The sequence below is a fragment of the Podarcis pityusensis genome, assembly GCF_964106645.2.
Source record: "Podarcis pityusensis genome assembly, chromosome: 1".
Lineage (NCBI taxonomy): Eukaryota > Metazoa > Chordata > Lepidosauria > Squamata > Lacertidae > Podarcis > Podarcis pityusensis.
This window is the reverse complement of record NC_138028.1, coordinates 128181364-128208136: the sequence shown is the minus strand read 5'-3', so window position 1 is coordinate 128208136 and position 26773 is coordinate 128181364. Positions and strand designations below refer to the sequence as shown.

Genomic DNA, 26773 nt, shown 5'->3' with positions numbered 1-26773 from the left:
CATCCTCCTTCCCCCCTACATATATATTAATTTATAAAGGAAATTCTTGTTTGTTTGTTTGTTTAAAAAAAAACAGTAAAAGCAGCATTTGCCATTATATTCACTCTAATATAGGATCTCAATTATTTCTTTTCCCAGTCACTTAATAGTTGAGTTATCTTGGGATTTCACATCCCAGACCTTGTGGCATAATTCTTCAAAGTAGTCTGCTGTTTTCGACTCATTGTGAAAAGGCTTCTCCGAGCGCTTGCCTCTTGCAGGGGATCATCACAACTACACAGCAACAAATGGGAAACTTTAGTTTTATTACTAGTAATAGTACTGAGTGTCAGGCTTTTTACAAAAATAAACTGTTTGTGAATGTGAAGAGCTGGTTTTAAGACTTGAAACATTTATTTCATGTCTGTTATTTGCTGAACAGAAGTTTCACAACTTCTCAGCAACAAATACAGGAAATAGGTATGACAACTTTTTTTTAAAAAAAACCTTCAAGAGGCTTTTGAAAACTGTTTTCGTTTGTTCCATGGCCAGGATTATCATTAGAGGATGCTATTGTTCCATGATACAGTTCAGCTTGTTCTGATTCTCTTTTCTTTGTTCTCTTATTTGGTAAGAGAACAAGCACAAGTTGTCTTGAAGAAGTATCTCCTTTTCTTTTCTTTTCTCTTCTCACTCCACCCCCACCCTTCAGGCACTTAAAAGCGTAATCACATATTAATCATTAGAAAGAAGGTGAAGCTTAAAATAACATGCAGTTTGCTTGAGATAAAATTGCACTATGGGACATTAGAAATCTTTCTTATTAGTATACCTTGTATACTGTGCACTGTGCTTCATTGCTACTTTCCCTTTCAAAGGTGAAAAGGAGTAAAAGTTGTAAGAAAATGCTTGGATCAGAACGTGGGGTTGTAGAAGAATGGCTTTCGGAATTCAAGGTAAGCAAATGAGTTTTTGTTTCTTTTTTTAAAAAAGTAGGAGTTCAATATGGGTATGTCTTCAAGTTAACATCTTATATTAAAAAGCTGACAGTACCTAACTACCGAAGGCTTTTCACCAAAGCCAGGCTAAATGTCTTTCCCTCTGCAGTGTTGGATGGTAGGTTGAGAGGAGTTCCCTACCAGGACAGACTTTGCTCGTGTGCTCAAGACATCGATTCCATAAATCATATTTTGTTGCATCGTGCAAAATATGAGCAGGCCAGAGCTGATACTACCCTTGCTGGTACCTTTATCGGGAAAATCAGAGGCTCACTATGTCAGGTTCCTACTGGAAGACCGGACAAATGCTACAACGTTAGCAGTGGCAAAGTCTTTATCGGTGGTTGCAAGAACAAATGAGCCCTATATTCTAAACAAAATGCTTGATTAACCTGGAGGTAGGCTGTATGATTTGTGTATTGGTTTGTAATGATTTGTTGGGTCTCTGGACCGCAGTAAAGATTGATTGATCTTTCTTTTTTATATAAAGAAGGTTGATATGTGTTGCAACTTCCTAGTGTAGCTGCTGGATGTAAGGTAGTATTGGGGCCCCAAAAAACATTTCTCCCTGCCACCTCAATAGTCTGTTGCAGTCGTCTTCAACATTGTCACAAACAGGGCCTACTTTTAACTGAAACACGTATTCGGGGACCCATTTCCTAATCTCTTACCATATATTTGCATGGTGGTAATGCAACCCACCTTGGATTAGACCATGACCCACTAGGGAGTGGGTCCTGACCTGCCAGTTGAAGACCAGTGGTCTGTGGAGTGCATGGAGGATCTAGGCCTGGATTGCCTTAACAGGATTGGGGCCAGTGCATTTCTTTCTTTCTAGTCAGAGAGGCCAGTGTTTATAAGCCACCCATTCTTGACACTGCTGTATTTCTTCTCCTAGGCATTACCTGAAATGCAAATATCCAGTTATGCAGCAACACTTCACCGGAAGAAAGCATTGGTTCCAGCTCTTTATAAGGTCATTCAAGATCCAAATAATGAGGTAAGAGACAGCCAAATTACCCTTAATACAAATAATGTTGTTTTTAAGAGCTTTCTAATTGCCGTTCCATTACCTAACTAGTATGAGCAAAACTCTGTTTCCATCTTTTCTGCATTAGTCTGCTTCAGTGGTCTTTGACAGTTACAGAATGTTCTCCGATTGAGCACAACCAAATTCAGAGTATTTTATCGTGTTTGACATTGCTGCATTCCACAAAAGAGTTCTGTAAAATAATGGTTTCTTCTTAAACCATTTTTATGGACTGATAAGTTAATTATTGGCAAATTGTCATTTTAGAACTGATTATTTGTACAGTGTTCCTTGGTAGACAAGATTAATATATATATATTTAATCTCTGGGGTGTCTGTGCTGGGGTTCTTTGTCTCCTATAGCTTCTGGAGCCTGTCTGCCACCAGCTCTTTGAACTCTATCGTAGTTCTGAGGTTCGTCTCAAACGGTTTACGCTGCAGTTCTTGCCAGAACTAATCTGGGTTTATCTGCGTCTTACTGCCAGCAAAGACAGACAGAGTAACGGTTGCATTGAAGCCCTGCTTTTGGGGATTTACAACTTGGTAAGTAAGACTGATGAGAAAATGGTTGAAAAGTGCTTTGAATTTTTCCATCAGTGTAGAGTAAAACAAAATCAAGACACCACTCTTTCACGACAGGCTATAAAGCTTCCAAAACACCTTGGACTATTTTTATAAGATCAACTCTTATTAAAAATTAGGGAGTGACTTCCCCCACCCCAAATTTTTGGGTAATGCTTTAAAGGAGTGCATATCCACCTTCTGTCTTTGAAGTTTAGTTCAGACCTAGACAGGGTGATTCTGGTTAGTACAACTGCTGATGTAGGAAAAGGAGTTCTCATTTCCTTGGATTGGGTTGCATTCCCTTGAAATTTTTAATAGACTATTTTGACCCTTTTACAACCTCTAAAGCAGCTCTGTATGCTTTAGCTGCAAGGAAACTCCAGTTGAAAGAAATGGAAAGGATCAGAGCAGTTAGTGTAAGGAATTCTTAAACAAATAATAGGCATTTTAAGGATTTTATTGTAATCAGAAAATGTTTTATTATAATCTTTCTAATGGGGATTTTATATGGAAACCTCTCTGAAAGTTGTGAGGGCAAACAACTACGGTGGATGATTTCTTGAAAGCAAGGAACTGCTTTTGGAAAGTTCAGCTGACAAATAATGTTTTCACCACAGTCTATTCTTTTTGTAACAGCCTCACTTGTTTCTGTTCCATTTGCTAGTCATTGGCTTTATAGCCCTAGATACTTAAGATGTCCTAGTACCAAGGTATCATCTGATCTCATATATGAGCTTGCCTTCTCAATGGGGTCAGTTGCAGAGGCTTTCCTTTGCACCTCACCAATATCAGAGGTGTGTAATGGGAACATAGTGCTCATGTCTAGTTTTGGGGTCCTGCCTCATCCCCTTTCTGACAGATCAACATCTCATGAATAACATTCATTTCTGGCATGTATTTAGCTTGCCAAGCTGATGGTGCTTTCATTGGCTTTCCAGAGGATTGGTTTTTAATGTGACTTTGTCTAACAGATTGGCCAGTTCCATCTTCTGGATGGGGTTGCACTCTCTGAAGGTACAAGTTTGTAGTCTGGAAGTGCTCTTGGATCCATCTCTGTCCCTTGAGGCTCAGTGGGCTTCAGTGGCTAGGAGTTCCTTTTTCCAGTTACATCTAGAGAAGGATAGCATGTCCACAGTAATTCATACACTGGTACCTTGCAATGCAATGCAAAAGACTTGCAATGCGCTCAATGTGGAGCTATCTTTGGGCCTAGTTTGGAGGCTCCACCTGGTACAGAATGTTGTGGCCAGATTTTGGTGGGGACAGACCTACCCCCAGCGCTTGTACCAGTGCTTGAAAATTTGTACTGGCTGCCCACGTTCTACGCAACAATGTTCAGCGTTCTCGTATAGATTTACAAGACCCTTAACTCCTTCCCAGCTGAGATTAGACAGGGACCTGACAAAGACTTTTCTATTCCAACAGCCCTTTTCAGGAAGTTCTCTGTTTTGTGATTAACTTTAATTGATTTTAGCCATGGTATGCTTCAAATTTTTTCGTGTATACCACTTTGACATTCCAGTGACTAAGCAATATTTAAATAGATCAGATAACTAAATTACACTAAATCTAAAAAAATTACACCCTGTCAGAGCAGCTTACAGTTGGACAGTCTTACAATCTAAACAGATGTGACACACAAGGAAAAAAGAGTTGGAGGGAGGAGAGGAGAAGCAAGCTCAGTCGCTAGTTTTTTAATCACACTATATATTTCTTTTTACATAGAATTTGTCTTTCTAGTGGAGCAACTCTTCCCTGGAAAAACTACCCCCACCCAGCACTGTTCATTAGATCTGGGAGCAGAGCAGGTGACAGTATCTGGGCCAAGAAGGCAGGGCTGCTCCTTGAGTACTTTTATCTATTGTTCCCTGCTGTCTGCTTTTAAAAGTTTAATTGCTTGTTCTCCCATTTTAATGTTTTTAATATTTGTTGTAAGCTGCCCTGACTAAATGGGAAGGTGGGGTATAAATATTAACCAGTAAACAACATAGGACTTGCAGAACTATTGAGCAAAGGCTTACAACGACTAACAGTAAAATTGTTGAAAACGGGCTGCCACAATTTTTGCCTGGATATGTAGCCCAAACAGGGCCTTCATATAGGCCTGGTTTTTCACTTGAAAGGCCACATTGCACATTAGCAACCTTGGCTAATGACATGTACATTTGTTAACAAGGCATTCTGATTCAAGGTAACTTGGTTTTCCGATATCTTTCTTTTCATTGCAGGAAATTGCTGACAAAGATGGGAACAATAAAGTTTTATCTTTCACCATCCCTTCCTTATCCAAGCCATCAATTTACCATGAGGTAAGTGTGTGCTTGTGCTGCCAGGCAGTTGTAATTGTTTAGGCATTTCATTCTAAGAGAACTCCAAAAAGTAAATCTTAAAGCTAAAAAGTAAATCTTAAAGCACCTTCTACACTTCTTGGTATATTGCAATAGGATGATCCTTTTAAATGCCACCACCCTATGTTTTCTCTCCTTCCTGAACATCTGTGGTGCCTTGAAGTTTAATGTTTTATTTCTCCGCAGCCATCTACTATTGGATCCATGGCTTTGACTGAGGGAGCCCTATGTCAGCATGACCTCATCAAAGTGGTTTATAGCGACCTTCACCCTCAAAGAGAAACATTCACTGCGCAGAACAGGTAAGCAGTTGATTCACCAGAGGGTTCACTACCAGTCTGTCAGCATCTTTGTAAGATATGAAGAGAAGTTTGCTTCCAGGTTTTGCAGTCTGAGATAGTTAAGCAGAGTAGAAACTGTTCTATATCTCTGGACAATGGGCATGTTCTATTGCAGGGGCGAGGGAACCTTTTCTGACTGGCAGGCTGGATCCTAATGTCACCTACCCACTTCAACGTGATGGTGCACCCACCTGTCAATCCCCTGAAGTCATCATGGCATCAGGTGACAAATTCAAAAGGGCTTGCGGCCAGCGCTGATTGGTACCGAAAGCAAGTCCCTTTGAAGGTGTGCTTTAAATGCCTATCAGCTGATTAGGACTGACAGCTTGCCTTCAGAGGGGCTCACTGTGAGCCCTGCTTTGTCTATTATTTGCCAGTGCAGTTTGAATTGAAATCGATTGAAATGGACAAAGCGGGCTTGTAGCAAGCCCTTGAAAGTGTGCTGTCAGTTGTGGTGAGGGACTCCCTAGTTTGGCCTGTCCCATTGGGACTTGCTGTCAGCACCAATCAGAAGCTATCAGAAGTGCACTTCAATTTCCCAGTTGTTCATTTGATGCCTTTATAGATGTGTTGGCAGCTGGTGGGTGTGGTTTGGGGGAAAAATCCATGTGGGCCAAATTAGATGGGTTGCCATTTCTCCCTGCCTGTTCTAATGGGTGTCTTATAATATACAATTTCTTCTGAATGCTTTTATTTAATTGATATTAGACTGTGCCCCATGCCTTTGTAGAAGTTTGTGTAATTGTTAAACTTTAATATACAGTGGTACCTTGGGTTATGAACTTAATTCGTTCCGGAAGTCTGCTCTTAACAGAAACCGTTCTTAACCTGAGGCGCGCTTTCACTAATGGGACCTCCCGCTGCTGCTGCGCCATCAGCGCGCGATTTCCGTTCTCATCCTGGGGCAAAGTTTGCAACCCGGAGCAACTACTTCTGGGTTAACGGAGTTTGTAACCTGGAGCGTGTGTAACCCGAGGTACCGCTGTATTTGATTTGTCGCCACTTGTGAGGCATCCTTATTCTTGAATAGCATTCTTTCCGTTTTAGACCTTGCAAACCTTAGTAATTCATGACCTGAATGCAAACTTTCTAGCACATCTGTGGCTTCTAGTTCTACTTTGGGTGCTCTGTGTAAAGGAACTGCAGAATCTGGTTGCCTCTCTTAGCTTAACATTTTTGCTGTATGAGAATCAATTATGCCATTGAGCTTTTTAAGCCTTGCAACACTTCTATGCCAAACCCCAAAAGAATGAAGTCAAAGAGGTGTACTCTCAGGTAATATTCTCCTGTTAGAGAGTTCTGTTAATGGGTCTATTTTTTAAGAGGTGAGACTGCCGTTTTCAGTCTCATGTTCATCTTTTCTGTGTTTAGGTTTGAGGTGCTGAGTTTTCTTATGCTGTGTTACAACTCTGCGATCGTCTATATGCCTGCCTCTTCCTATCAGTCACTTTGCAGGATGGGTTCCAGGTGAGAATCATACACTTGACATCGTTGAGAAAAGTGTTTTCTCCCAGTTTTGTTTGTTTAAAAAACAGTTATGCAAAGAGAAAAAATGTTAAAGTCTCACATGTTATTACCATTACATTTGACTTAAAATTTAAAGTCCTAGATCTGTTTCTTACAGGATTAGCAATCTGTGACCCTATTTTGCGTGTGATAACTTAATGTGGTGTATTCTTTTTTTATGGGAGGCTTGGAAATGGGATGAGATCACATTTTTTTCTAAACATACTTTGAGAACCCTGTTTTTACTAGGTATTCAAAAGTAGATTTTGGAGCATCCAGGTTTCCCTGCAGCAGTTCCCAGGCTCTGAGCCTTCTTCCCTTGGGGGTTCCCCAGCTGGTTCCTCCCACTATCATTACACTGCATCCAACCAATCCATGACTGTTAGATATGTCTGAAAGGTGCATTTGTCCTCTAAGGGTATAGCATATACGAAACAAGTTGCTACTTTAAGAAATGTATGGGCTTAGAGAAATGATGTCATTGGCACACACTTTATCCCTCTTAGGACCCTTTTAGTGAGAAAGGGGCACCCATGCTGCATAAAGGATCCTCATAGAAGAGCATGGATTTGGATTCCATGGTCTCCCATCAGATCCCTTTAGGTTCCATTTCTGTTAAAATTGATCATTTTGATTGATACGAGGTCTTGGATTTGACTGGATGACAAATTTCCAGTGCTGGGCCTGAAAACATCTGGCACGTCATAGGTTCCCCACCCTTGACTTAGAGCAATAAAGTAAGAATGTCGATTAGAAGGGGATTGGCAATTTCCTTGTTCCTCATTCAGGTGTTTCCCAGGAACAGAAACTGGGTTGACCTTGTGTTATGATTAGAGAGGTATTGGTTTTTCTGATCTCCAGCTTCCCAAGTGTCATTATGTATTACATTTTCTTGATTTTTTCCCCATAAAAAAAATCTTCCCCAGCGATAGGGGGGAAATTATGGATTCCACCCATCACCCTTCCATTTTAGTCAAGTAGCTTTTTTGGGGGGGGGGGGGAGCTATTACTAGAATTGATTATGCACAACATGTAATTGACAGTATGAAAACTTGTTTACTCAAAATGTTCATTAGATCAGGATTTCATAAATGCGCTTAATGTTTTGCCAGACTCTGTGTGAGTGGGTTTCCACGGCAACATGAGAAATGCTGGAAGGAAGATTGTGGCCGAGTGGTACTGGATCCTGACTTCATGGTGCAGCTGCTCACTGGTGTCTATTATGCTATGTAAGTATTCAAGGTCTGGACAAGGAAGAGCTCTCTATTTTTAGCTGGATCAAAATATATTTACTTTTTTCCTGTCATCTAGGTGCTGAGGCACTGAGTACTTCTTTATTACCTATTTTTTCCCTAAGACTGGCCATTTTAGTTAGTTAGCATCTTGTAAATACCTTATCAGCCTAGCAGAGCAATCATATGCATGTCTACTCAGAAGACAGACCCATAGTATTCAATGGGATTTACTTTCAGGTAAGTGTGCATAGGATTGCTATCAGCTTTAGACCCTGAGGTTTAGCACTTCTGGCTTGCTTTAGATGCATTGTGGCAGTATAACTTTAAAAAAGTTTTTTTTAACCACTTTGCTTAATTGTATATGTAAAAACTATTGAAAGGAGATGTGTTTGCCTAAATACCCTCCATTACTGTACTTAATACACAGGACTCCATTGCTCTTTATGAAGCGATATAAATGGGATTATTTTCCACATTTGTTTTAAAGGTATTTTTAACTATAGGAAACTTCCACTTTGTTACAAGTGCTAATGACACTCTCCTGATTGGGGGAAGTGCAGGTAGAATGAATTTGTCAATAATATGTATAGTTTTTAATAAGCTAGTTGCTGGAATAAATTAATTACAGCAACACAAAAAGAGGGCTGTATTTGGAAGGGAAGTGATAGGCGGAAAAGCTCACATTCAGAAAAAATAATGAATCATCTTGTTTCCTTTTTATCCATATGTAGTTATAATGGACAGTGGGAAGTTGGCCAAGAAGCACTAGATGACATAATTTACAGAGCCCAGCTTGAACTTTTTTCTCAGCCACTGTTGGTAAGGAAAAAGTAACTGCAATCCATTGATATCATTAATATGTGTACATATGTGTGACATGCTCAAACCCTTTCAAACATAGCTTAACCTTTTTTCTAGTGGTCTGTGTGGTAGGGACACGGGTGGTGCTGTAGTCTAAACCACTGAGCCTCTTGGGCTTGCCAATCGGAAGGTCAGTGGTTTGAATCTGTGTGACAGGGTGCGCTCCTGTTGCTTTGTCCCAGCTTCTGCCAACCTAGCAGTTCGAAAGCATACCAGTGCAAGTAGATAAATAGGTACCACTGCGGCAGGAAGGTAAATGGCGTGTCTGTGCACTCTAGCATTCGTCATGGTGTCCTGTTGTGCCAGAAGCGGTTTAGTCATGCTGGCCACATGACCCGGAAAGCTGTCTGTGGACAAATACCGGCTCCCTTGGCCTGAAAAGCGAAATGAGCGCCATACCCCACAGTCACCTTTGACTGGACTTAACCGTCCAGGGATCCTTTACCTTGCCTTACTTGTAGTGGTCTCATGAGAAACAGTGGTGCTTTGGGGTTCTGACTGTGCCATGGAGCTGTAGGTATTAAGCCTTCCCAAGCAGGGCTGAGAACCAAAGAGTTGCTCGGCTTCATGTACAGTGGCATTCAGCAAAATGCTAATTGACTGGGGGAAGAGTGGAGGTGGATCAGTGACTGGTGTTCTCCCAGCATGCTTGACCAAAGAACTCCTTTGTGAATCATGCAAATGTGCACTTTGGCTATGCCGTAGTGGGCATAGCCAACCTAATAGCAACCTATTTTGGCCTAAGGAGTGGCCAACCCTCTGGTGGCAGCATGCCATGCCCACTGCCATGTGCAAATGTACATGCATTATGCACACAGGTGCATAGTCTCCCCTTCTCAGTTGATCTGGAGGTTAGCATCCCCTCCCTGCTCATCAAGTGATCAGTCTGATAACCATCTCCACTCAGATTCTGAGCTAGATGTTTAAATATCTTCGTTCACCCCAACGTTGTTTTCCTTCACATTTCTGTTTCCTTTTTTCCTGCTGGTAGAGTCTTGGGGGCCATAAAAAAATAAAAATCTTCTGGTGACAGATCAAGGCCCCTGGCCAGGCAGAGGTTAACCAGCCTGTAGTATGTCTCATTGTCACATCACACGTTTGTGATGGGCAGAACCATGATCTCATATCACGAGGTTCATATGAGGGAGACCTAGAATGAATGTTCTTGCACACACATTGTGTTTGTATTTGGAGCCTGTGTCTTAGTAAAACGAAATAAAGCCCAATGCTTTCACGTTGCCATTTTTTAATTCAGCTTTCCTGAAATCTGTTCATTCCAACCCAAGAGATTTGTGCCAGTGGGTTTCTTGTACAGCCATAGTACAGATAGTATTTTTCCACTTCTCCTAGCTCTCATGTTTTCAAAATGAGGTTGCCGTGCAGCATAAGGGGCTGCTATTTAAGGAAAACAAGACTAAAGCAACTGTGGATCTGTAGTTAATTTGATGACTCCTTGAACTCCCCAACCTAGTCCCCGCCATGTCCTGTTAGACTATAACTCCCAACATTCTTGAGCACTGGCCATGCAGAATAGGAATCATGGGAGTTATAGTCCAAAGCACCTGCAAAGGCTGGAGAAGGCTGTTCTAGTCGGTTAACGGTATATTAACTTGTGTTGGCAGTAGCTGAAAAAATAGAACTCCAAAAGATTAGATATTGGAATGGTAAGCAACGGTTTATATCTTTCGTGATTCCACCTTGTCTTGTTTTCTCCTTTTGATGTAATTTCTGCTTCAGTTCCCAATCATGCTATAAAGTTCTATTTCCCCCCTCCTGGTTTTTATATATGTGACTCTGTATATTAATTGATTGGACTAAGGAATGGTCTCTCCGCGTATATCCTTTGGCAGATGACATATGAATATTGAACAATAAAAACTGCAGAAGTACTTGGCCTCAACTAGACATAAATAAAAATAAAATTGATAACGAAACAAGAGACCTGCACCATTGTCTGTGAATGTAGAAAAAGAACATAACAACAGCAACAACAATTTCTTTATATACTACCCATCTGACTGGGTTGCCCCAGCCACTCTGGGCAGCTTCTGACAAATTAAAACACAGTAAGACACCCAACATTAAGAACTCCCCTATACAGGGCTGCCTTCAGACAAATGACATTCACAGAGAATTGGGCCATGGGGCAACAGATTTGAGCCAGGGCTGTTTGTTGCTGATTTCTGTGAAGATTAGAGGCAGAGAGCCAGTTCAGGATGTACTTCCTAAAAGGTAAATGTAGTAATATTGAAGTCTGATACTCATGCAGCAGTCTAAAAACTAACTCAAATAAATGTGTGTGTATGTTTTATAGCATTTAAGTACTAGCCATTTTGCAGCGGAGTACTGTGGGTTCATTTATAGGCAGAAAAGAAATGCAATTTTCATCTTTTGAATAGATTTGATTACATAGCTCATTTGATGAAATGTTATTGGCTGGAACATTTAATTGCATGCTTCTGAACACCATAATGCCTCTTACCTGGTGAATTATTGGAACCATGATTTCATTTAGGGGATGACTAAATGCACTACTAGATTGAAAATTCAACTGAAAAATTTAACCTACTGCTGGCCAGTTTCTGAGACCAGTTATGCTATAAAACTTGTAGGTGGATTTATATTTGAATTCAGCTTTTGTTTCTGACTAAATAATGAGCCCAACAGAAAAGTAACTTGTGCAGTTCTCGATTGATTTGTCTCATTTAATAATACTACTACTAATAATAGGAGTAATGCCATCCTCATTTCAAACACTTGTCAGTTTTCTCCTAAACTAATTTATTACAGAATTTTCTTTTCTTTTAGAACTGTCTTCCTTCTGCGGTTTTCTCTTATTTAAGAAATAGATTTGAGTGTCCTGGGATGGCAGTTAAATTTATATAATGCTCTTGGCTCCTTTTCCAGTTTGTTCTGGTTTTTCTTTTGGGTGTTAATCCACTTGTTAAGAGCAAATTTGTACAGCGTTTTACTGTTGCCGTAGGTTGCAAATGCTATGAAGAATTCGTTGCCCTTTGATGCTCCTGATGCATCGCAAGGAGGACAGAAGGTGTTGAAGGTGGAGGTTACTCCAACTGTGCCGAGGATTTCTCGGACAGCCATTACAACAGCTTCAATCCGCCGACATCGCTGGAGAAGAGAAGGTAGTTCTTTACGGTGTTAAGCTGTTAATGTAGCATAGCATTATTCACCTCCATTGCTACAAACTGGTCTCTGAGCGTGAATGTTAACATTGGTTTCTGCAGTATACATAGTTGTGATCAATTTCTGTCCACTGCATGTGTAAACATGTAATCATGATATCCTGTAAGGAGGTCATTATCCTTACTTTATGTTCTGGGGAACCTAGAAGGGTTGTAAGTGATTTAAGTGGTATCCTATGGTACAGTTTGTTTGTTTTTGCGGGGCTAGAGCATAATGAAGTTCTGACATCCTTTTCCATATTTTGTTAGTTGGATCATATATCTAAAACTGTCTTAAAACATACTCCTGTGGCTTGAAAATATGCCCATTTGCAGTTTGTAGTATGCAGCCACATAGTATCTCTGAAAATTAGGAATTTTGAATGTTTCAAAATCCAGGAGTGCAGTTTTGGAATGTAAACAACTTTGAAAAAAGGGAAGCAATGTCAAAATAATAATACAGCTTGGACTGAGAGGATTCGTAACTATAAAACTAATATGGTTTTCATTGACAAAATTTATGACTGGCATTTAAGAAATACTAAAAAACTTAGATGTAAACTTTCACCAAGTTTACATAATATGTACTGTCCCCAGAACTATATTTTCAGGCCCGAAATTTGAAAAAACAAAACAAAAATCTTATTGGTGAATGTCAGTTTGTGTGTTGAGCCAATTTTGGATTTTTCTCATTATTTTTAATGATGAGCAGCTTTCTAATTAAGATTGGTTCTAAAACAAACATGAAGTTGAAATTTAAAAAAAAATCTATTATAATTACTTTTCATGCAGGCAGGGCATTATGTTTATTTTAGAATTGTGTTTATTTTTGAATTACATTACTTTTAATGCTTTTATTGCTACATATATTAGAGTAGAAAAGCATAACAGGCAAACTTTAAAAATGGAATTCTTCTCTCCATTAAGCTTCCTTCTGCTGATACTCTGGTGTTTCTTTCTATTCTGGTTTCCTGACCCTAAAACCAGTATTACCATTTCGCAAATCCTTGGTCATGTGTGTCCTTATCATTGATATGTTGTATGCTGGTCTCTTTGTCTACAGCACGTCTATTTATATGGTGTCCAGCTGCTCTCTGCCTAGTAAAGTGCAGATAGCATTATTGTTGTGTTCCATGTCTATGCAAAACCTTCGTTTCCCTGCCTGGGGTGGAATGTTTAGGGAAAGAGTAGAAAAGCACTAAAATATTATATGTTGAATCCCAGATGGCTTTGACTTCTCAAGCGATGCTGACTTGAGCATTCCCGGATCTCCGATCCTACACGGCTCCACAGACCTAGGGATCAAACGCAAGCAAGAGGGGGACGTGCTGGTGCTCAGGACCCCTGAGCATGGCTCACCGGAGCCCAACCTGGCAACAGCCACAACAGAGGGTAGGACAGAGATAAGGCAGAAGTCAGTAAGGCAGTTGCTGGAGGAGGATCCTTGCTCCTTATCCCCAAGCAGAAATCCTTTTCATTCTGGAGTGTGTTTCCACTATCCCAAGGTGTATTCTCTTCCGCTTCTAACACACATATCCCTTTTATGCTTAGCACCAGGTTTGGAACTAACTTTTCTAGTACTATGCAACTCAAACCTCTTTGTGACACTTAGCTTGGCATGGCTAAAATAAGGCAAAGCGCCACACACGATAACTTTGGGATTGCTTGGAAACACCCTGTTACTGAGCATGTTAACTCAATAATACTAAACAGAATAATCAGAATAAGTGAATGCACCAATTAAACAGGCCAAAATCATTTTGTAAATCTGGAATCCATTTAGGGTATGCAATTTTTATTTTACCCCGATTTCAGTTAAGAAAATATTTAATTAAACAAATTTCTAAAGTTTTTTTTCCTCGTCAAGCATCTTTTGCATAACACTTCACTTGCTGTGTTTCCAATTTGCTTGATTGTTTTAATCTTCTGGTCATGAGAACTGTGTGAGTGACCATCTGTGTCCTAAAACTGAATTAAATTCTAGTTATGAGATTGTGTCTCATACCAGGTTGTCCTGGTAGGTGCAGCCTAATCTTTGTGAAAAACATAGCCTAATACAGTGGTATCCTTCAGGCCATTAGTGCCTTTTTATTTAGACAAAATATTATCTTGTCCTCTTGAAGGAAGAGGTTCTCTTTTTATGTAGTTGATATGATCAGTCTACAGTCCCTTTGGTCCTGATGGAGGGATGCTTAATTTGCTGTACAGTTATATGAATATATTTTGCTATTCCTCAGGTCCAGTGAACCTGTTTCTGTGAAGACCCCTTTCTATATCTGGTGCAGCCTTTTTGGCATGGCTGATGACTCAAGTCATATCTTTTGTGACATTGTACTTGCAGGCTATGTACTGCACATGCGTTGCAGTTGCCGTAAGGAAGGTTAACATTCAAAATGCTTCTAGAGTTAATGTTTTGTTGCATCAAATGTAAAGGAGAGGCAAGCCTTAGGCATCAGTAGAAAATTATAGAAGTGTTAAGCAATTTTAGAATTAGCTCATGGTGCAGAATGAGTTTGAGCATGCTCAGTAAATAAGAGCCTCAACCTTTCTCCATTTGTCCCAACTGGTCTGTTTTCCCCCCGTTGTACTAACTAAAACATTGCATGTGCATGGCCAGAAGGATGCTGAGAAATCCTCACATGCTGAGTATCTTCTTTTGAAAAACGGTCGCTAAGTATGTGGCACTCACATTTTTAAAAAAACACGTCTTATTTTTAAAGACCTTCAGTGTTATACCACGTTATTTGGAGTGTGCATCACCCTATCACGGTTAATGGCAAATGGAGGGAAGAATATGGGAGCATGGCTCCAAGCAGAGAAAACTTGAGGTTGACTTTTTCTTCAGGCTGAGCAAAGCTGTTTTTGCAGTGATGTTCTGGGGTGAAAAGTGTGATGCAGGTTTGGGCTTGGGTAAAAAATAAATAAATCATGTTTGTAATGTGAGTTTTCATTTTTGTAGTTTTTATTGGTGATGTTGGTCTTGCAAAAAGTACAACTAGTAAATACTGTTTCTTGGCTATGCTAATTTCTAATATTCCACGTTTTTAATTACGAAGAATTGTAGGTGGAAGACTTGGGTTTCTGTGAACTAAAGCTATGTCAGTTTTCATATACAGTGGTACCTTGGTTTTCAAACGTCTCCATTTCGGTTTTTGAACGCCGTAAACCTGGAAGCAAATGCTTCGGAAGTTGACTATGCCATGAACCTTCTGCTGAGCACAAGATCCTGAGGCCTAGCTGTCGGCTATTGAGTTTCCGGTTTTTGAATGTTTCAGAACTCAAACGATATTCTGGAACAGATTATGTTTGAAAACCGAGGTACCACTGTACTGCAGGTTAACAAGAAGAGGAATAGAAATGTCTGTATGGAAAGGTGTGATATTGACAGCAGGTTTTGGTTAGTGGACAAAAAAGCCAGAAGGTGATAGTGTGGAGAGTCAAAAATAAAAATATTTCAGTATGACAAAAACTGGCCCCCGCTACATGCTTCTGATTTTTTTGTTTTATCTTTGTGACAAACATTTTGCTGCCCATCTAGGCTTTGTTAAATAACTTTTGTTTTTCATTTTCTGTGGGAGAAGAAAGCTGTGCATTTCCCTTGGCTTCCTTGTTTTGATTGAGGCCAGAAAGGAAGTAGGAGGGTGGATATTGAATAGTAACTTAGTTAAGCAAATTGCTCAGAAACCTCACTGGAGTGTCTGGGTTCTGGCTTGAAAGGTACCCCACTGCACGTTGTCTTGTCTGTTTTTCACTCTTGAGCACTGCTGAGCTGCTTGGGCCTCTGCATGGTGGTAGCCTCCCAAAAGCTGCCACCGAGCCTCTCTTGACTCTTTTCTCCCAGCGGAATGGATACTTCACGGTCTTAATTCCTCAATTATTGTTGCAGGTCTGCCATCTTGCAGGTTCAAACCATATAATTTTGAGTACATTGCAAAATTATCACGAGACTTCAGTTGCACTCATGGAGAACTTCGGCCATGTAGTTCTGGAGCTTCTCCATGCAACTTTCACCATATCCATTAGAACAAGAAAGGCTCGAGAGAGGTGGTGTTGGTGGCAGCTGCTGCTGTTCAACCAAATGCACTGTCATCTGGCTTTGCATGATGATCTCAAAGAATGTAAATGTTGCGTCTGATAAAGGGGTGCTTTTGTTTTCAGGGTGTTCTGTTCTAGGTATGTATTAAATGGCTTTTGTATTTGTATGTGTAAATAATACCATGTGCAGAGTGACTCGTTTTCTTTAAATGTCCTCTTTGGTATATGGGAAGCATTGTATGGAAAAGTGCGACAGGCTGCTTTCTAATTTTGTTGCGTTTCGCAGGGCAATGTTATGTCAATATTTATAAAGACGAGTTGAATAAATTCTGCTTAGAAAAGAACAGAAAATACCCCTTCAGTGTGTAAAATGTTGTGTGTTCCTTGACAGTTGAATTTAATACTAGATTTAAAAATCTTCCAATATGGTAATCTTACCAAGGAGAAGAGATGAAAGACAGGATATATTAGGAACCACTTGATAAAACTGAGGAGTGTTGCATAATTATGAAAATTGAGTTAGGGCAGTGATTTCCAGTTAGTGGAAGCTACAACATCAGCTACAGAAGGATACTACAGTATGGATGATGCAGGAATGCTCCCAAAGGTGGCAATTCTTCTTATTACCCACCTAGATGGAGATGAGGCTTGAGATGCTTCCATGTGGTGCTAATTCCACACTTATAGCACTGACAGTTGAAAACTGCTCACCATGTGGATTGCCTCAAATGGAGGTTTCATGCCAGTGTTTCATGTTTCCAGCAGTTAGTGCTGGCACAACAGGCAAATCATGTAGCAAGTCAAGTTGCTTTGAAAAGGTACGAGCCCTGTGTTTAGCAGTGGCCCCATAAAAGTATTTACAATGGCACTTTCATAGAAACTACAATATAGTGAGATTCTACCTTAAGTCACGCACATCTGGAACAATAATATTGCTTTCAGGAAGAATGAATACAGGGGATAAACTGGCCAGTCAGCATCTAATCCATGTCATTTTGCTTTTGTTTCCTAAATCTTTTCCATTTTCCTGTCTGCTATATTTTTTTTTTTTAAAAAAACCCTAACTAAAATTCACAAAAGCAAAACACATAGCATGCATTCTTATATTAATGGCACCAAAACATTCCTTCAACACATAAGTCCTATAAGGACAGTAATCTCTTTTCCCGTACAATGTCTCTGGAAGAGACAGTATTTCAGTATGCCCTCCCAGTCCTGGGGGCATTTGCTGCCTCATCTTCAGTGGGGTTGCTGTGGGTCCTGGCAAGAGCCACGTTTACTAGTTGCTTAGAACAGCTGTTACCTTGAAAATGTTCAAGGCAGCTCTTGGACCACCTCGTAAGAACTGATTGTACCAGGAACATGGCTGAAAATTTCAGAACTGAGTGCATAGGTTTGTTCTGACTCCCACGATGGTCTAGGAGGTGTAGATCTGTTCAGTTCAGTCTTGACGTATGAATCCAGTGACTTCCTCTATTATATCTATTGAATGAATTTATAACTAGCCGACAGAGAGAGAGAGAGAGAGAGAGAGAAGCAGATATTGCCAGGCTGCACTGGGTATCTCAAAGTGTTGGTACCTGTCCAAGCTGGTTATGTACCTTCATCTTCACATTCCATTTTTAGATGCTTATGTGTTGGAAATAGCACTACAGTGTCATTGCTATAAGAAACAATTCTAAGATCAGGAATATTACATGAAGGACTTTGATAGCTTGGGTAAAAGTGCTCTATTGTATTGGTAGTAGCGTTTAAGGGCCTAACTAGGTGTGCTGGTAAATGTGTGATTGTATTTCTTGTGTCTATTTTGTCCTTCTAAGAAACTCCCTTCCCACTGAAAGCTGATGCTTCCCCTGGTGATTTTCATCGTGACTATGGCGAAGGGAAGGATTAAACTCCCCTCTTCCTGTGTGCCTTGGTCTGAATCTCAGTTGGCCCCTTACAACTGCTGTTTAGAAGGGAAAATAAACATGTTAAATGCAATTATGCCCACTGCATGTCTAGTTTGGCCATAACCATTATCAATGGAACATAATTTGTCAGAAATTGTAGCCACCCAGAACAATTCTAATAAAGTTTACTCAGAAGTAATCCCTCTGAGTAAGTGTGTTTTAAGACTTCAGCCTTGTATGGATCTTCTGGGCTTTGGCAGAAAAAAATATATTGTGTTTTCAATCCTAACCATGTTTCTTAGGAGAGTTAAGTCACAGAATAAAACACAAATTTGTGAAAAAATGTTCTAGGTGCAGTCGTAGAAATGTTGTAAAATTTGTACCATGATGGTTTCGTTTCTCAATCTGATTTCTTTTGGGTTTTTAGATGGTGAGGGTGTCAATGGAAGAGAAGAATCTGTGAATCTTAATGATGCTGATGAAGGATTTTCATCTGGGGCGTCCCTGAGCAGCCAGCCAGTTGGAGCCAAACTTTCATCCACATCTCAAAGGGGCAGCTTAAGGAAAGGAGTGAGTGGGCGTTCAGCCAAGGATAAGGAGATTTCTACACCTACCAAATCCACGGAGAGCCCTCGAGAATCTGCCCGTAAGCAGTACCTGAACCAGTCTATTGACCTCAGTACAGATGCAATTGAAATGACTCCTACAAAGAAACACCTGAGCCTGCCTGCTGGGCAGGTGGTGCCAAAAGCCAATAGTGTGAGCCTGATTCGGACTGCTAGTGCTTCTTCCACTAAATCATTTGACTATGTGAATGGCAGTCAAGGGGGTTCAGGAGTTGGTATTGGCGGTGAGGGTGTTACTAACTTAGCAGCTGGCAACACCAATCGGTTTTCGACCATTAGTCTACAGGAGGACCGCTTAGGCCAAGCTGGAAATGGCAAAGATGTCATCTCGCCAGGAGCTCCTCTGACCAAGCAGTCCCGATCCCCAAGTTTCAATATGCAACTCATATCCCAGGTTTAACTTCGTTGTCCTTCCTCTACTTTCCCCTTTTACTCAATTCCTTGTTGAGCAACAACAGCAACCATCATCCTATAGTGTGAAAATCCTGGCTTTTGTGATCTTGTTCAATTCATTTTAGATGTCATACTATATTTTGTACTGAAACAGCAATAAAACCTCATGTTCCAATCCCCCCCGCCCTTGCCCTCCCTAAATGTTGTTGTGAAGCAAGTATAAGATGTACTTTATGCCTTTTCCATGCCTTCCTTTCTCCTTGGGTGATGTGCAATCCATTGTAGGCTGATCAGTCCCATTTCAACACTGTGAGTTTTGAGAAGATCGGAGGAAATGGTGAATGTGATCCCTATGAAAATGAAGCTTTGGCTTTTTTTGAGAAATAGAAACGGGTTAGCTTTCTCAATCTACAGTTCTGCAAAGACTACTGGACTGTGACTTTTTGTCTCTTAGAACCAGGAGTGCCTCAGAGATTCTAATAGGACTTTGGACCTCTGAGTTAGTGCAATCAATTCCGAGGGAGGGAAACGCTGCCATTGCTCCTGGTGGCTGTCTGAATGCACTTTGTCATGGAAATGAGAGCAGTCCTCCCTCTCTACCATCCTCTATTCTTCCTCCCCAAACACTTCACGTTCAGCAATTGAGACATGCACGTTTTCAAGTTGTTGCCTCCTCAGAAAGAGTGGGCTGTAAGTAGACAGTGTAGGTTACAATGCACTTTTAATGGCGTTGTAGCCATATTTCATGTTACATGTCTTCCCCGTCCAGGACACAGGGTTGATTTGCCTATATGCCAGGACTTCCTGAAAGATGAATTATGTTCAAAAATAAGTGAGAAGTAGAAAAGGAGCACACAGGCTTACCCAGAAATTGCTATTCAGCACTGCTCCTTTTAAAAGAAACTATTTTTGTAAGTTGATATTCTTTGAAATGAACAAGAAACTGCAGATGTAGAGAGGCTGCTTGCTGTGGTGTGACTAAATTTAGTCACAGAATAGACTCGGAAATCTGCGGTAAATACAGAATGTTCTCCAGAAAGATATGCCAGGAACAGAGCCAATGGCTGCAGGAAACATAGGTGACTGAATCCTCTTAAAACCTTTGCCCAAACAATGGCGTTTTTGGCAGTCCTATCTCCCAGAAGGGTAACAGCTCACTGCCTATATTTTGATTAATCTATTGCAGTTGTGACTATTTCATCTAGCTAATGTAAGGGGAGAGGTGGAATCCTCTTCCCTCTAATAATCTGGGAACTCGTACAATTGAAACTAATTTTGAATGCATGTGACTGGTGTGTGGGCAATATTTGGCGTTTACGCTGTAGATCACTGCTTTAAATTGCATTTCTTATTCTAAAGAAAAGTATTCATCATGTTTTGGACAGTCTTGTGTATACATCAACAGCAAAAGGGGGAATTTTGCCCTTTTATCCCTTGTACATTGATCTGGAAATGTGCAGGTTATTAATCTATGAAAAAGCTGTTAAGTTCTGTCTCCCAACTCTGGCATTTTGGGTTCATTACATTGGAGAGGAAGGTTGGGAGGAGTAGAAACAATAGGTTATTTTTAGAGAGAATAAAGACTATGATATTTAGAACTACAAAGTGCCATTACTCTGCTAAATAATAATAAAAACAATTTTTTAAAATATAATTGACAACTTCCAGTTCTGCTGCTCTCTTGCTTCCCTGACTCATAACTTTAAAATTCCACTTTTTCAAAAGGACCTAGCCTACCTAATAGCAATGTTGTTTTGTACAATTGCTGTAAGAGTTATAGCAGTTCTGTAAAGGGTTCTTATTGAAGCTAAACTAATGTTGAACCATTACATACTAAGGGATGGATCTAGAGAAAGTTATTTACACTTAGTTCCCATTCAAAGCAGTGGGACTTTTAATGACAAAGTTATTACCTTGATTTCCATGAGACCTGAGTTCAACTAAATTAGTTTGAATCCAATCCCGTCTAATTGAAACTCAGGAAGGTTCACTTGTGATTAAATGCAACTAATAAATATCCAAAGTAATAACTAAACAATGTGTAAGGTGTCAGCTAGACTTCTTTTGGCTCTGAAGTCAGTACAGTACTTCAGAAAGTGCTTATGTTCCATAGACTGGTGAAGGGGCCTGATCTTAATTTTCTAGCATACTGGTGGGATCCACTCTCAATTATTGTTCTATAGAAACACTTCCTTTTTTAAAAATAGCAGAAACTATAGCCAGGTCCCCAAAAGCTGCATGACTAGTTCCTTAGGCTTTGGGTTTGGTAAACAACAACTCACCATCCCGCCTGTCAAACCATGTTTGAAATGGAGGGAGCTTTTAAAAGAAAATTGTGAATCATAGCCATGGTGGGAATAGCTCTGGTTGCAATTAAACTGGAAATTTAAAAATAAAAACCAAGCTCATAGGCACATCTCGAGTACATTTTTAGGATCCCACTCTATGTAGTCTACACAAATGAAGCCAAAAAAGGGAATCTTAGTCAAAAGAGAGGAAATTTATATTATTGTAAAGCAGGGCTGGGGGACCTGAGCTTTTTTAGCTGCTTTTGACTATTTTCCCCATCGTCCCTGATCATTGGTTATGTTGGCTGAGGCTGATGGGAATTGGAGTTCCAAAAAGCGTCCTGTCCCCTTCCCTTGGCTGACGTGTGCTGAGGACCAAATCGGTTGTTTGTACTTTTTCTTTCTGAAAGACATGGAAGTGAGATGTTCAAACGAGTTTTGAAAGAACGTGCCAGCCTATTCTGATTTGTAATGGCATGTGCAGAAATGCGTATTATGCATCCCAATGGGTGGTAGTCCTGCTATCAAGTTTGAATGTGTTTAACAATAAGTCTTTATTGCTTATTAAAATGAAAACCAAAAGATGTTGTGTATCTTCAGCACATTAAAATTACAAAAAAATAATAAATTATATATAATGTTTGTGTGTGGGATAGAGGTTGTATCAGATAAGGCTGCTGAAACCCAAATTGGTTCTTTTTTTTGTTGTGCAGTAGAAACATATTGTACTTGGTTCTTTTGTTTTTAGTGCCTTCTGGCATGAATCTAATGCTTGCTTGCTGCTCTTCTTCTTAAATTCCCTTTATTGTCCTCTTTTGACGCAATTCAGATTCTATCCCTGTTTTAATATGCACTTTCCCCATATTGTGGGTTCAAGTGGTATGCTTTCCTTGTCCCCCAAGGATCTTTATAGTATGTTCTGTAACAGATAAATGCTGCTGAGCGTCTTTTCTTAACGATGTGTGTTTGTGTGTCACCTGCTGGTATCAAGCAGTCGTTTTAACGGGTCCATGTTGGTGCTGTTTGAGCGTCTGTTGGTGTATCTGCTGCTCCATGCTATGGTGTTCCAAAGTTCTGTTGAAAACCTGCACTGTCTGGTGCTTAAGGGATTTTAAGTACTGGCTCAATATAGATGTAACATCTCCCCTCCCCACTAATTTTTTAAAAAAATCCATGTTTGATACTGGGCGTTAGCCCAAGTGTGTTCCTTTCCTCTTAGCACCTTGACTTTTGCATACTCTCCTCCTCATCCTTTCTGCTAAAATCCCACCCACTTTTGTTTATTTCTGGATTTGGTGGCACACTAGTTCTTGGGAGTGTTTTGAGTATCTATAATGTATTTTAGAAATATTAATACAATACCAAAAGTATACAGAGAGTCAAACATTAGCTTTCAGTTGCTGGCTTAAAGTTTGACTTGGGGTGAGCATTCAACTTGACACAGACACTATGCTAGCAAAATGTTGAAAAGGATGGAGGACACAGCGAAGGAGCCAAGAGCATGTGACCCCAAGGGAGCTCCCTATATTTTAATCATCTTAAGAAACTAGAGAAATACTAGGTCTTCATTGAGCCACTGTGCTTTCTCAAGAAATGAATTGAACTGAAATGATACAGCATTGAATTGATGTGGAAAGGCCAGAGTTGTCAAATGAACTCTGATTTATCATTTGCCTTATGAGCTGTTTTCAGCGTATTTTAAGTCACTTCCTGATAACTCGTGACGAAAACAGTATTTCCATTTAAAGCCCTTTCCCCGTAATTACGCAGCTTCTGCTTTTTAGAGTGTGGTTTTACACTTTCACATCTTGTGTTTAAACTGAAGGTACCTTGTGGAGGAATATGAGCAGGACTTGTGTTAGTTGAAAATGTGATGTTCATGTGAGATTTTGCAGGAAAAATCTGTGAGCAGGAGAGGTTAGGATCACAGTTCAATGCAACAATTTTCACTTGCAAACCTCTAGGGTGGAATAATGTTACTTCTGAACAGTCCCACAATTAAATAATATCCTGCTTTTAATTTTGCCCAGGATTTATACATGAGGAAAGGTGAACATACAATTGCAAGCGGACTTATTTTAGTTACGTTTGGATATTGGGTAAGGGAGCTATCGTTTCATACTGCAGGCAACAGTGGCTAAATATCAAACAACATTAAGCACTATATTGAGAATGAAAGTGTATTATTGTACATCTGAAGTGTGCAACTTAAGGGCAGGACTTCAGTTCAGTTCTTAAAGTGATTATCAGCGTGAAACTAAAGTTCCATATGGAAGTGATGAATTTGTATCACAGTGGATATGTATTAATGTAGGTTTTGCAAATTCAGTTAGTGTCTGATACATGTAGTAGATGCTCTAATTATCATGTTTCTCTTCCTAGATTTAAGCTTGGCAAGTTTATATATTTTGCCATCGAAGTAAGGAAAATCACAATGTTTTCAAACAATTTTATTTGCACTATTTTGTGAACAGTAGAATTGCAGGGTTGAAGGACTGGTCACCCCCTTATTGTTTGAGTGTATGCAAATAGGTACATTTGTCATGGGTTGACAATCGATTGCCTCAGTTGTTTGTATGCAATATGTAAATATAACCGTAATATTTTCTTGCCTCCAAAAAAAGTTAAGGTTTGCCTTTTCATTTTTATCAGTGTTTACCTGTAAGTTAAAAGGTTTTTTACGGTTGATTAAAATTAGGTTGGAAAGTACTCATTTTAGGGTGGGGAATGCTACCCCTCTGGCCATGGTTTTAAGCTAAGATGATTTCCCCTTCTGAACTCACACACAGCAACAATAAACAGTTCGGGATATTAGACAGACTGTAAAACATACTGAAAGAATGGTCAAACCTAAAAAAAATAATATTTTGAGAAAATTATAATTTCAGATGTTTTGTTTCTTCACATCTTACAGGTTTAGACAGGAAGATGGAAAACGCTGCAATTATAAACTGTCTTTAGTACTCAAAGTGTAAGCTGGGAAAATTCAATCCATGCCAAATACTGTTGAGTTGATGCGTTATCTAGTATTAAATACATTAAATAAACTAATGCCCATAGGCTCAATTTATTTTTGCAAACCTCTTCTTGGGTTAATTCCCAGTTAATCTGCTTCATTCCAACAGTTTTAACAAATCTTATCTAGTTTTATACAGATAAATATTAAGACAGATAAATCTAGAGAAAGTAAAGCATTCTTTTATTTAATAGACGTCAAGGAAAGATCAGTGCTTCGCACCTTGTTGAGTCAGTGGAACTAGATCACTTACTGATTTGAAAATTGTCTACATTGTCCTACTGCGATTATTAATATGAAGCTTGTTACTTTTTTGTTGTTTGGGATCCAAAGATAATTTAGAATCACTCAAGTGCTTGTGTATTTAATTTCTAACTCTTAAGAAATACCACACTCAAAACTGACACCACCTGATGCCATTCAGTAAGCCACATTTGAAACTTTAGCTTTTACAACCGTGTGCTGTTTTGAAGCAAACTAATCTAAACTCTGCTTGGGCTCTCAGAATTATTTTTACAGGTGTTGGATTGGAGTCACTGTTTATAATTCTATTTAGTATTTTAACTTTATGTGCAGCAATTAACTTGAGTAATCAATGCTCTACCCTAAAATAATTGGGGCTTGGTGGGGGGGGAATGCCTAGGTTTGGTGGAGCAGAATGTATTCATCAAACTTGAAGAATTCCAGAGAGCATGGTGTTTGTGTATGTATGTTTAGCCATTTTCATCATTTGTAAATTCCAAGCTTACTCCAGAATCACAATTTTTAAAAACGCAGGAGCAAACTATGTAGATAATAGCCATTTTAAATATATATTTACTGAAATTCCTTGTGGTTATCAGGACTGAGGCTTGGAATTGCATAAATCACAATAGGTTATGTAGTCATATTTAGAAGTAGAAAATATAATATATAGGATGGGTGCAGGGTTGGGGGTACAACTTTTTGTGTGTGTTTTTGTAAATTCCTGAAGAATTTGTGTTAAAAATGTGTCCAGTCTTCAGTAGACTAACTTTTAAAGCAGAGTTCTCAGAACTGCCTATTGGCCTTTTCCAAAAATAATGTTAGACAAAGTGCTTAGGAATAGTTTATCATTTTGCATATTTCTTAACAAAGTCAGTTGTGTTAATAAGCTGTTTCATTTTCATAACTTAATTTGCAAGGTAGATCTATTTTAGTGAGCACAGTAGAATGTTGGTATATTTCTGCTTTTGTCATTTGTTTTAAAAGATGACTTCAAAACAGTTATCTCATGTGCTAGATGTTGGAGAATTAAAGTAATTAAACATTGAATTATACGTTGGTACCAGATAAAATGACAGTAGAACACTTTTTGGTGCTTTAATTCAGATGGGACCAATATTCTTCCTTTTCTGGCACTAAGGACTTCTATAGTTAACAGCCCTCCTAGTTCAACAATTACTCCAAGTCTTTATAAAACAAAATTTAGCAGGACTTGAAATTGGAGAAAGTAAAAAAAATACTGTGTTTCACTGAGTTTACCCAACTTTCTCTTTGACTTGAAGTTTTATTTATAATGAATGTGAGTGTGTATCTTTTTTAACCTGCTGATATAAGGATCATTCAGGGGTGGGGTGGGAGTTCATGAAAAATAGTCATGAGTGTTTGAACGTGTGTATGTGAGAGGGAGGGAGGGAGAGAACTGTTCTCTTGTAAAAATACTTTTTACAATGTCTCACCATTAGTGTAGAAATTTGTGGGAAGGGCATTAGTAATTTTGTTCTGGCTATTATTTGGAAAGCAGTTTCCAGACTATAAGTTACACGGAAGTCTCAATTGGGGTGGGGCTTCTATTATTATTGAACAAGTTGCGAAAGGAGTTGTCGCTGAATTTTTAATGTTTGTAATAGGAACACCCAATTTACCATTAACCGTTTGAATCTTATTATCCTGCAGGAATTGCAATCATTTTAAAAGCTGTTGTATAATGTTTAGCTATCGAAAGCACCCCCCCTTTATTTTCTCTCATACAAAGGTTTACTTCTGAACTAAGATTTTTGAAGGATTTTTACTTTTTCGGCATTATGTAACCTGTTTTACCTCGTTCGCAAAAGGAGCATAGGCAGCAATTACCCTGCTTACTGTAAACAAAATCTGTTTGGCAGAAAGACTTGAATTATGTTAATGTTCCACCAGCATGAACCTGCATGTTGGTATAACACCCAAAACGTTCAGAATCTGGTGCTGGTGAAATGCTAATCAAAATGGGTATGTAATAAATGCAGTCTTTACGGTGTTGGGGACCCTAAACTGGAACCTGTGAATAGCTTGTATTAACAGAACTCAGATGACATGTTTTAAGATCATTATATTGGTGCATGTAAGCCATTATCTTAACTGTCTTACTGAATCTGGTTAATGCTGTTGACTGTTGTTAAAATGTGAAATGTTGATCTTGTAAATACCTGCCAGAGAGAGAATATTTTAAATCATTGTAAATAGAGGTGTATAAAATTGA

General features: G+C 39.3%; 1 protein-coding gene across 2 annotated transcripts in view; it reads left to right on the top strand.

Moving 5' to 3' along the window:
• Positions 1-26525, top strand: part of HYCC2 (hyccin PI4KA lipid kinase complex subunit 2) — a 50444-nt gene extending 23919 nt beyond the window's left edge. The window contains exons 4-14 of one of the 2 annotated variants that reach the window (XM_081017102.1): positions 858-935; positions 1876-1977; positions 2371-2550; positions 4800-4880; positions 5106-5221; positions 6632-6727; positions 7879-7995; positions 8733-8820; positions 11846-12005; positions 13269-13436; positions 18399-26525. In XM_081017102.1, the coding sequence (XP_080873228.1) occupies positions 885-935; positions 1876-1977; positions 2371-2550; positions 4800-4880; positions 5106-5221; positions 6632-6727; positions 7879-7995; positions 8733-8820; positions 11846-12005; positions 13269-13436; positions 18399-18997 (1758 nt within the window). In that variant the 5' untranslated portion in view covers positions 858-884 and the 3' untranslated portion in view covers positions 18998-26525. The remainder of the gene's footprint in view (positions 1-857; positions 936-1875; positions 1978-2370; positions 2551-4799; positions 4881-5105; positions 5222-6631; positions 6728-7878; positions 7996-8732; positions 8821-11845; positions 12006-13268; positions 13437-18398) is intronic. The other variant, XM_081017103.1, reaches the window with a different exon arrangement.
• Positions 26526-26773: the final 248 nt, after the last annotated feature.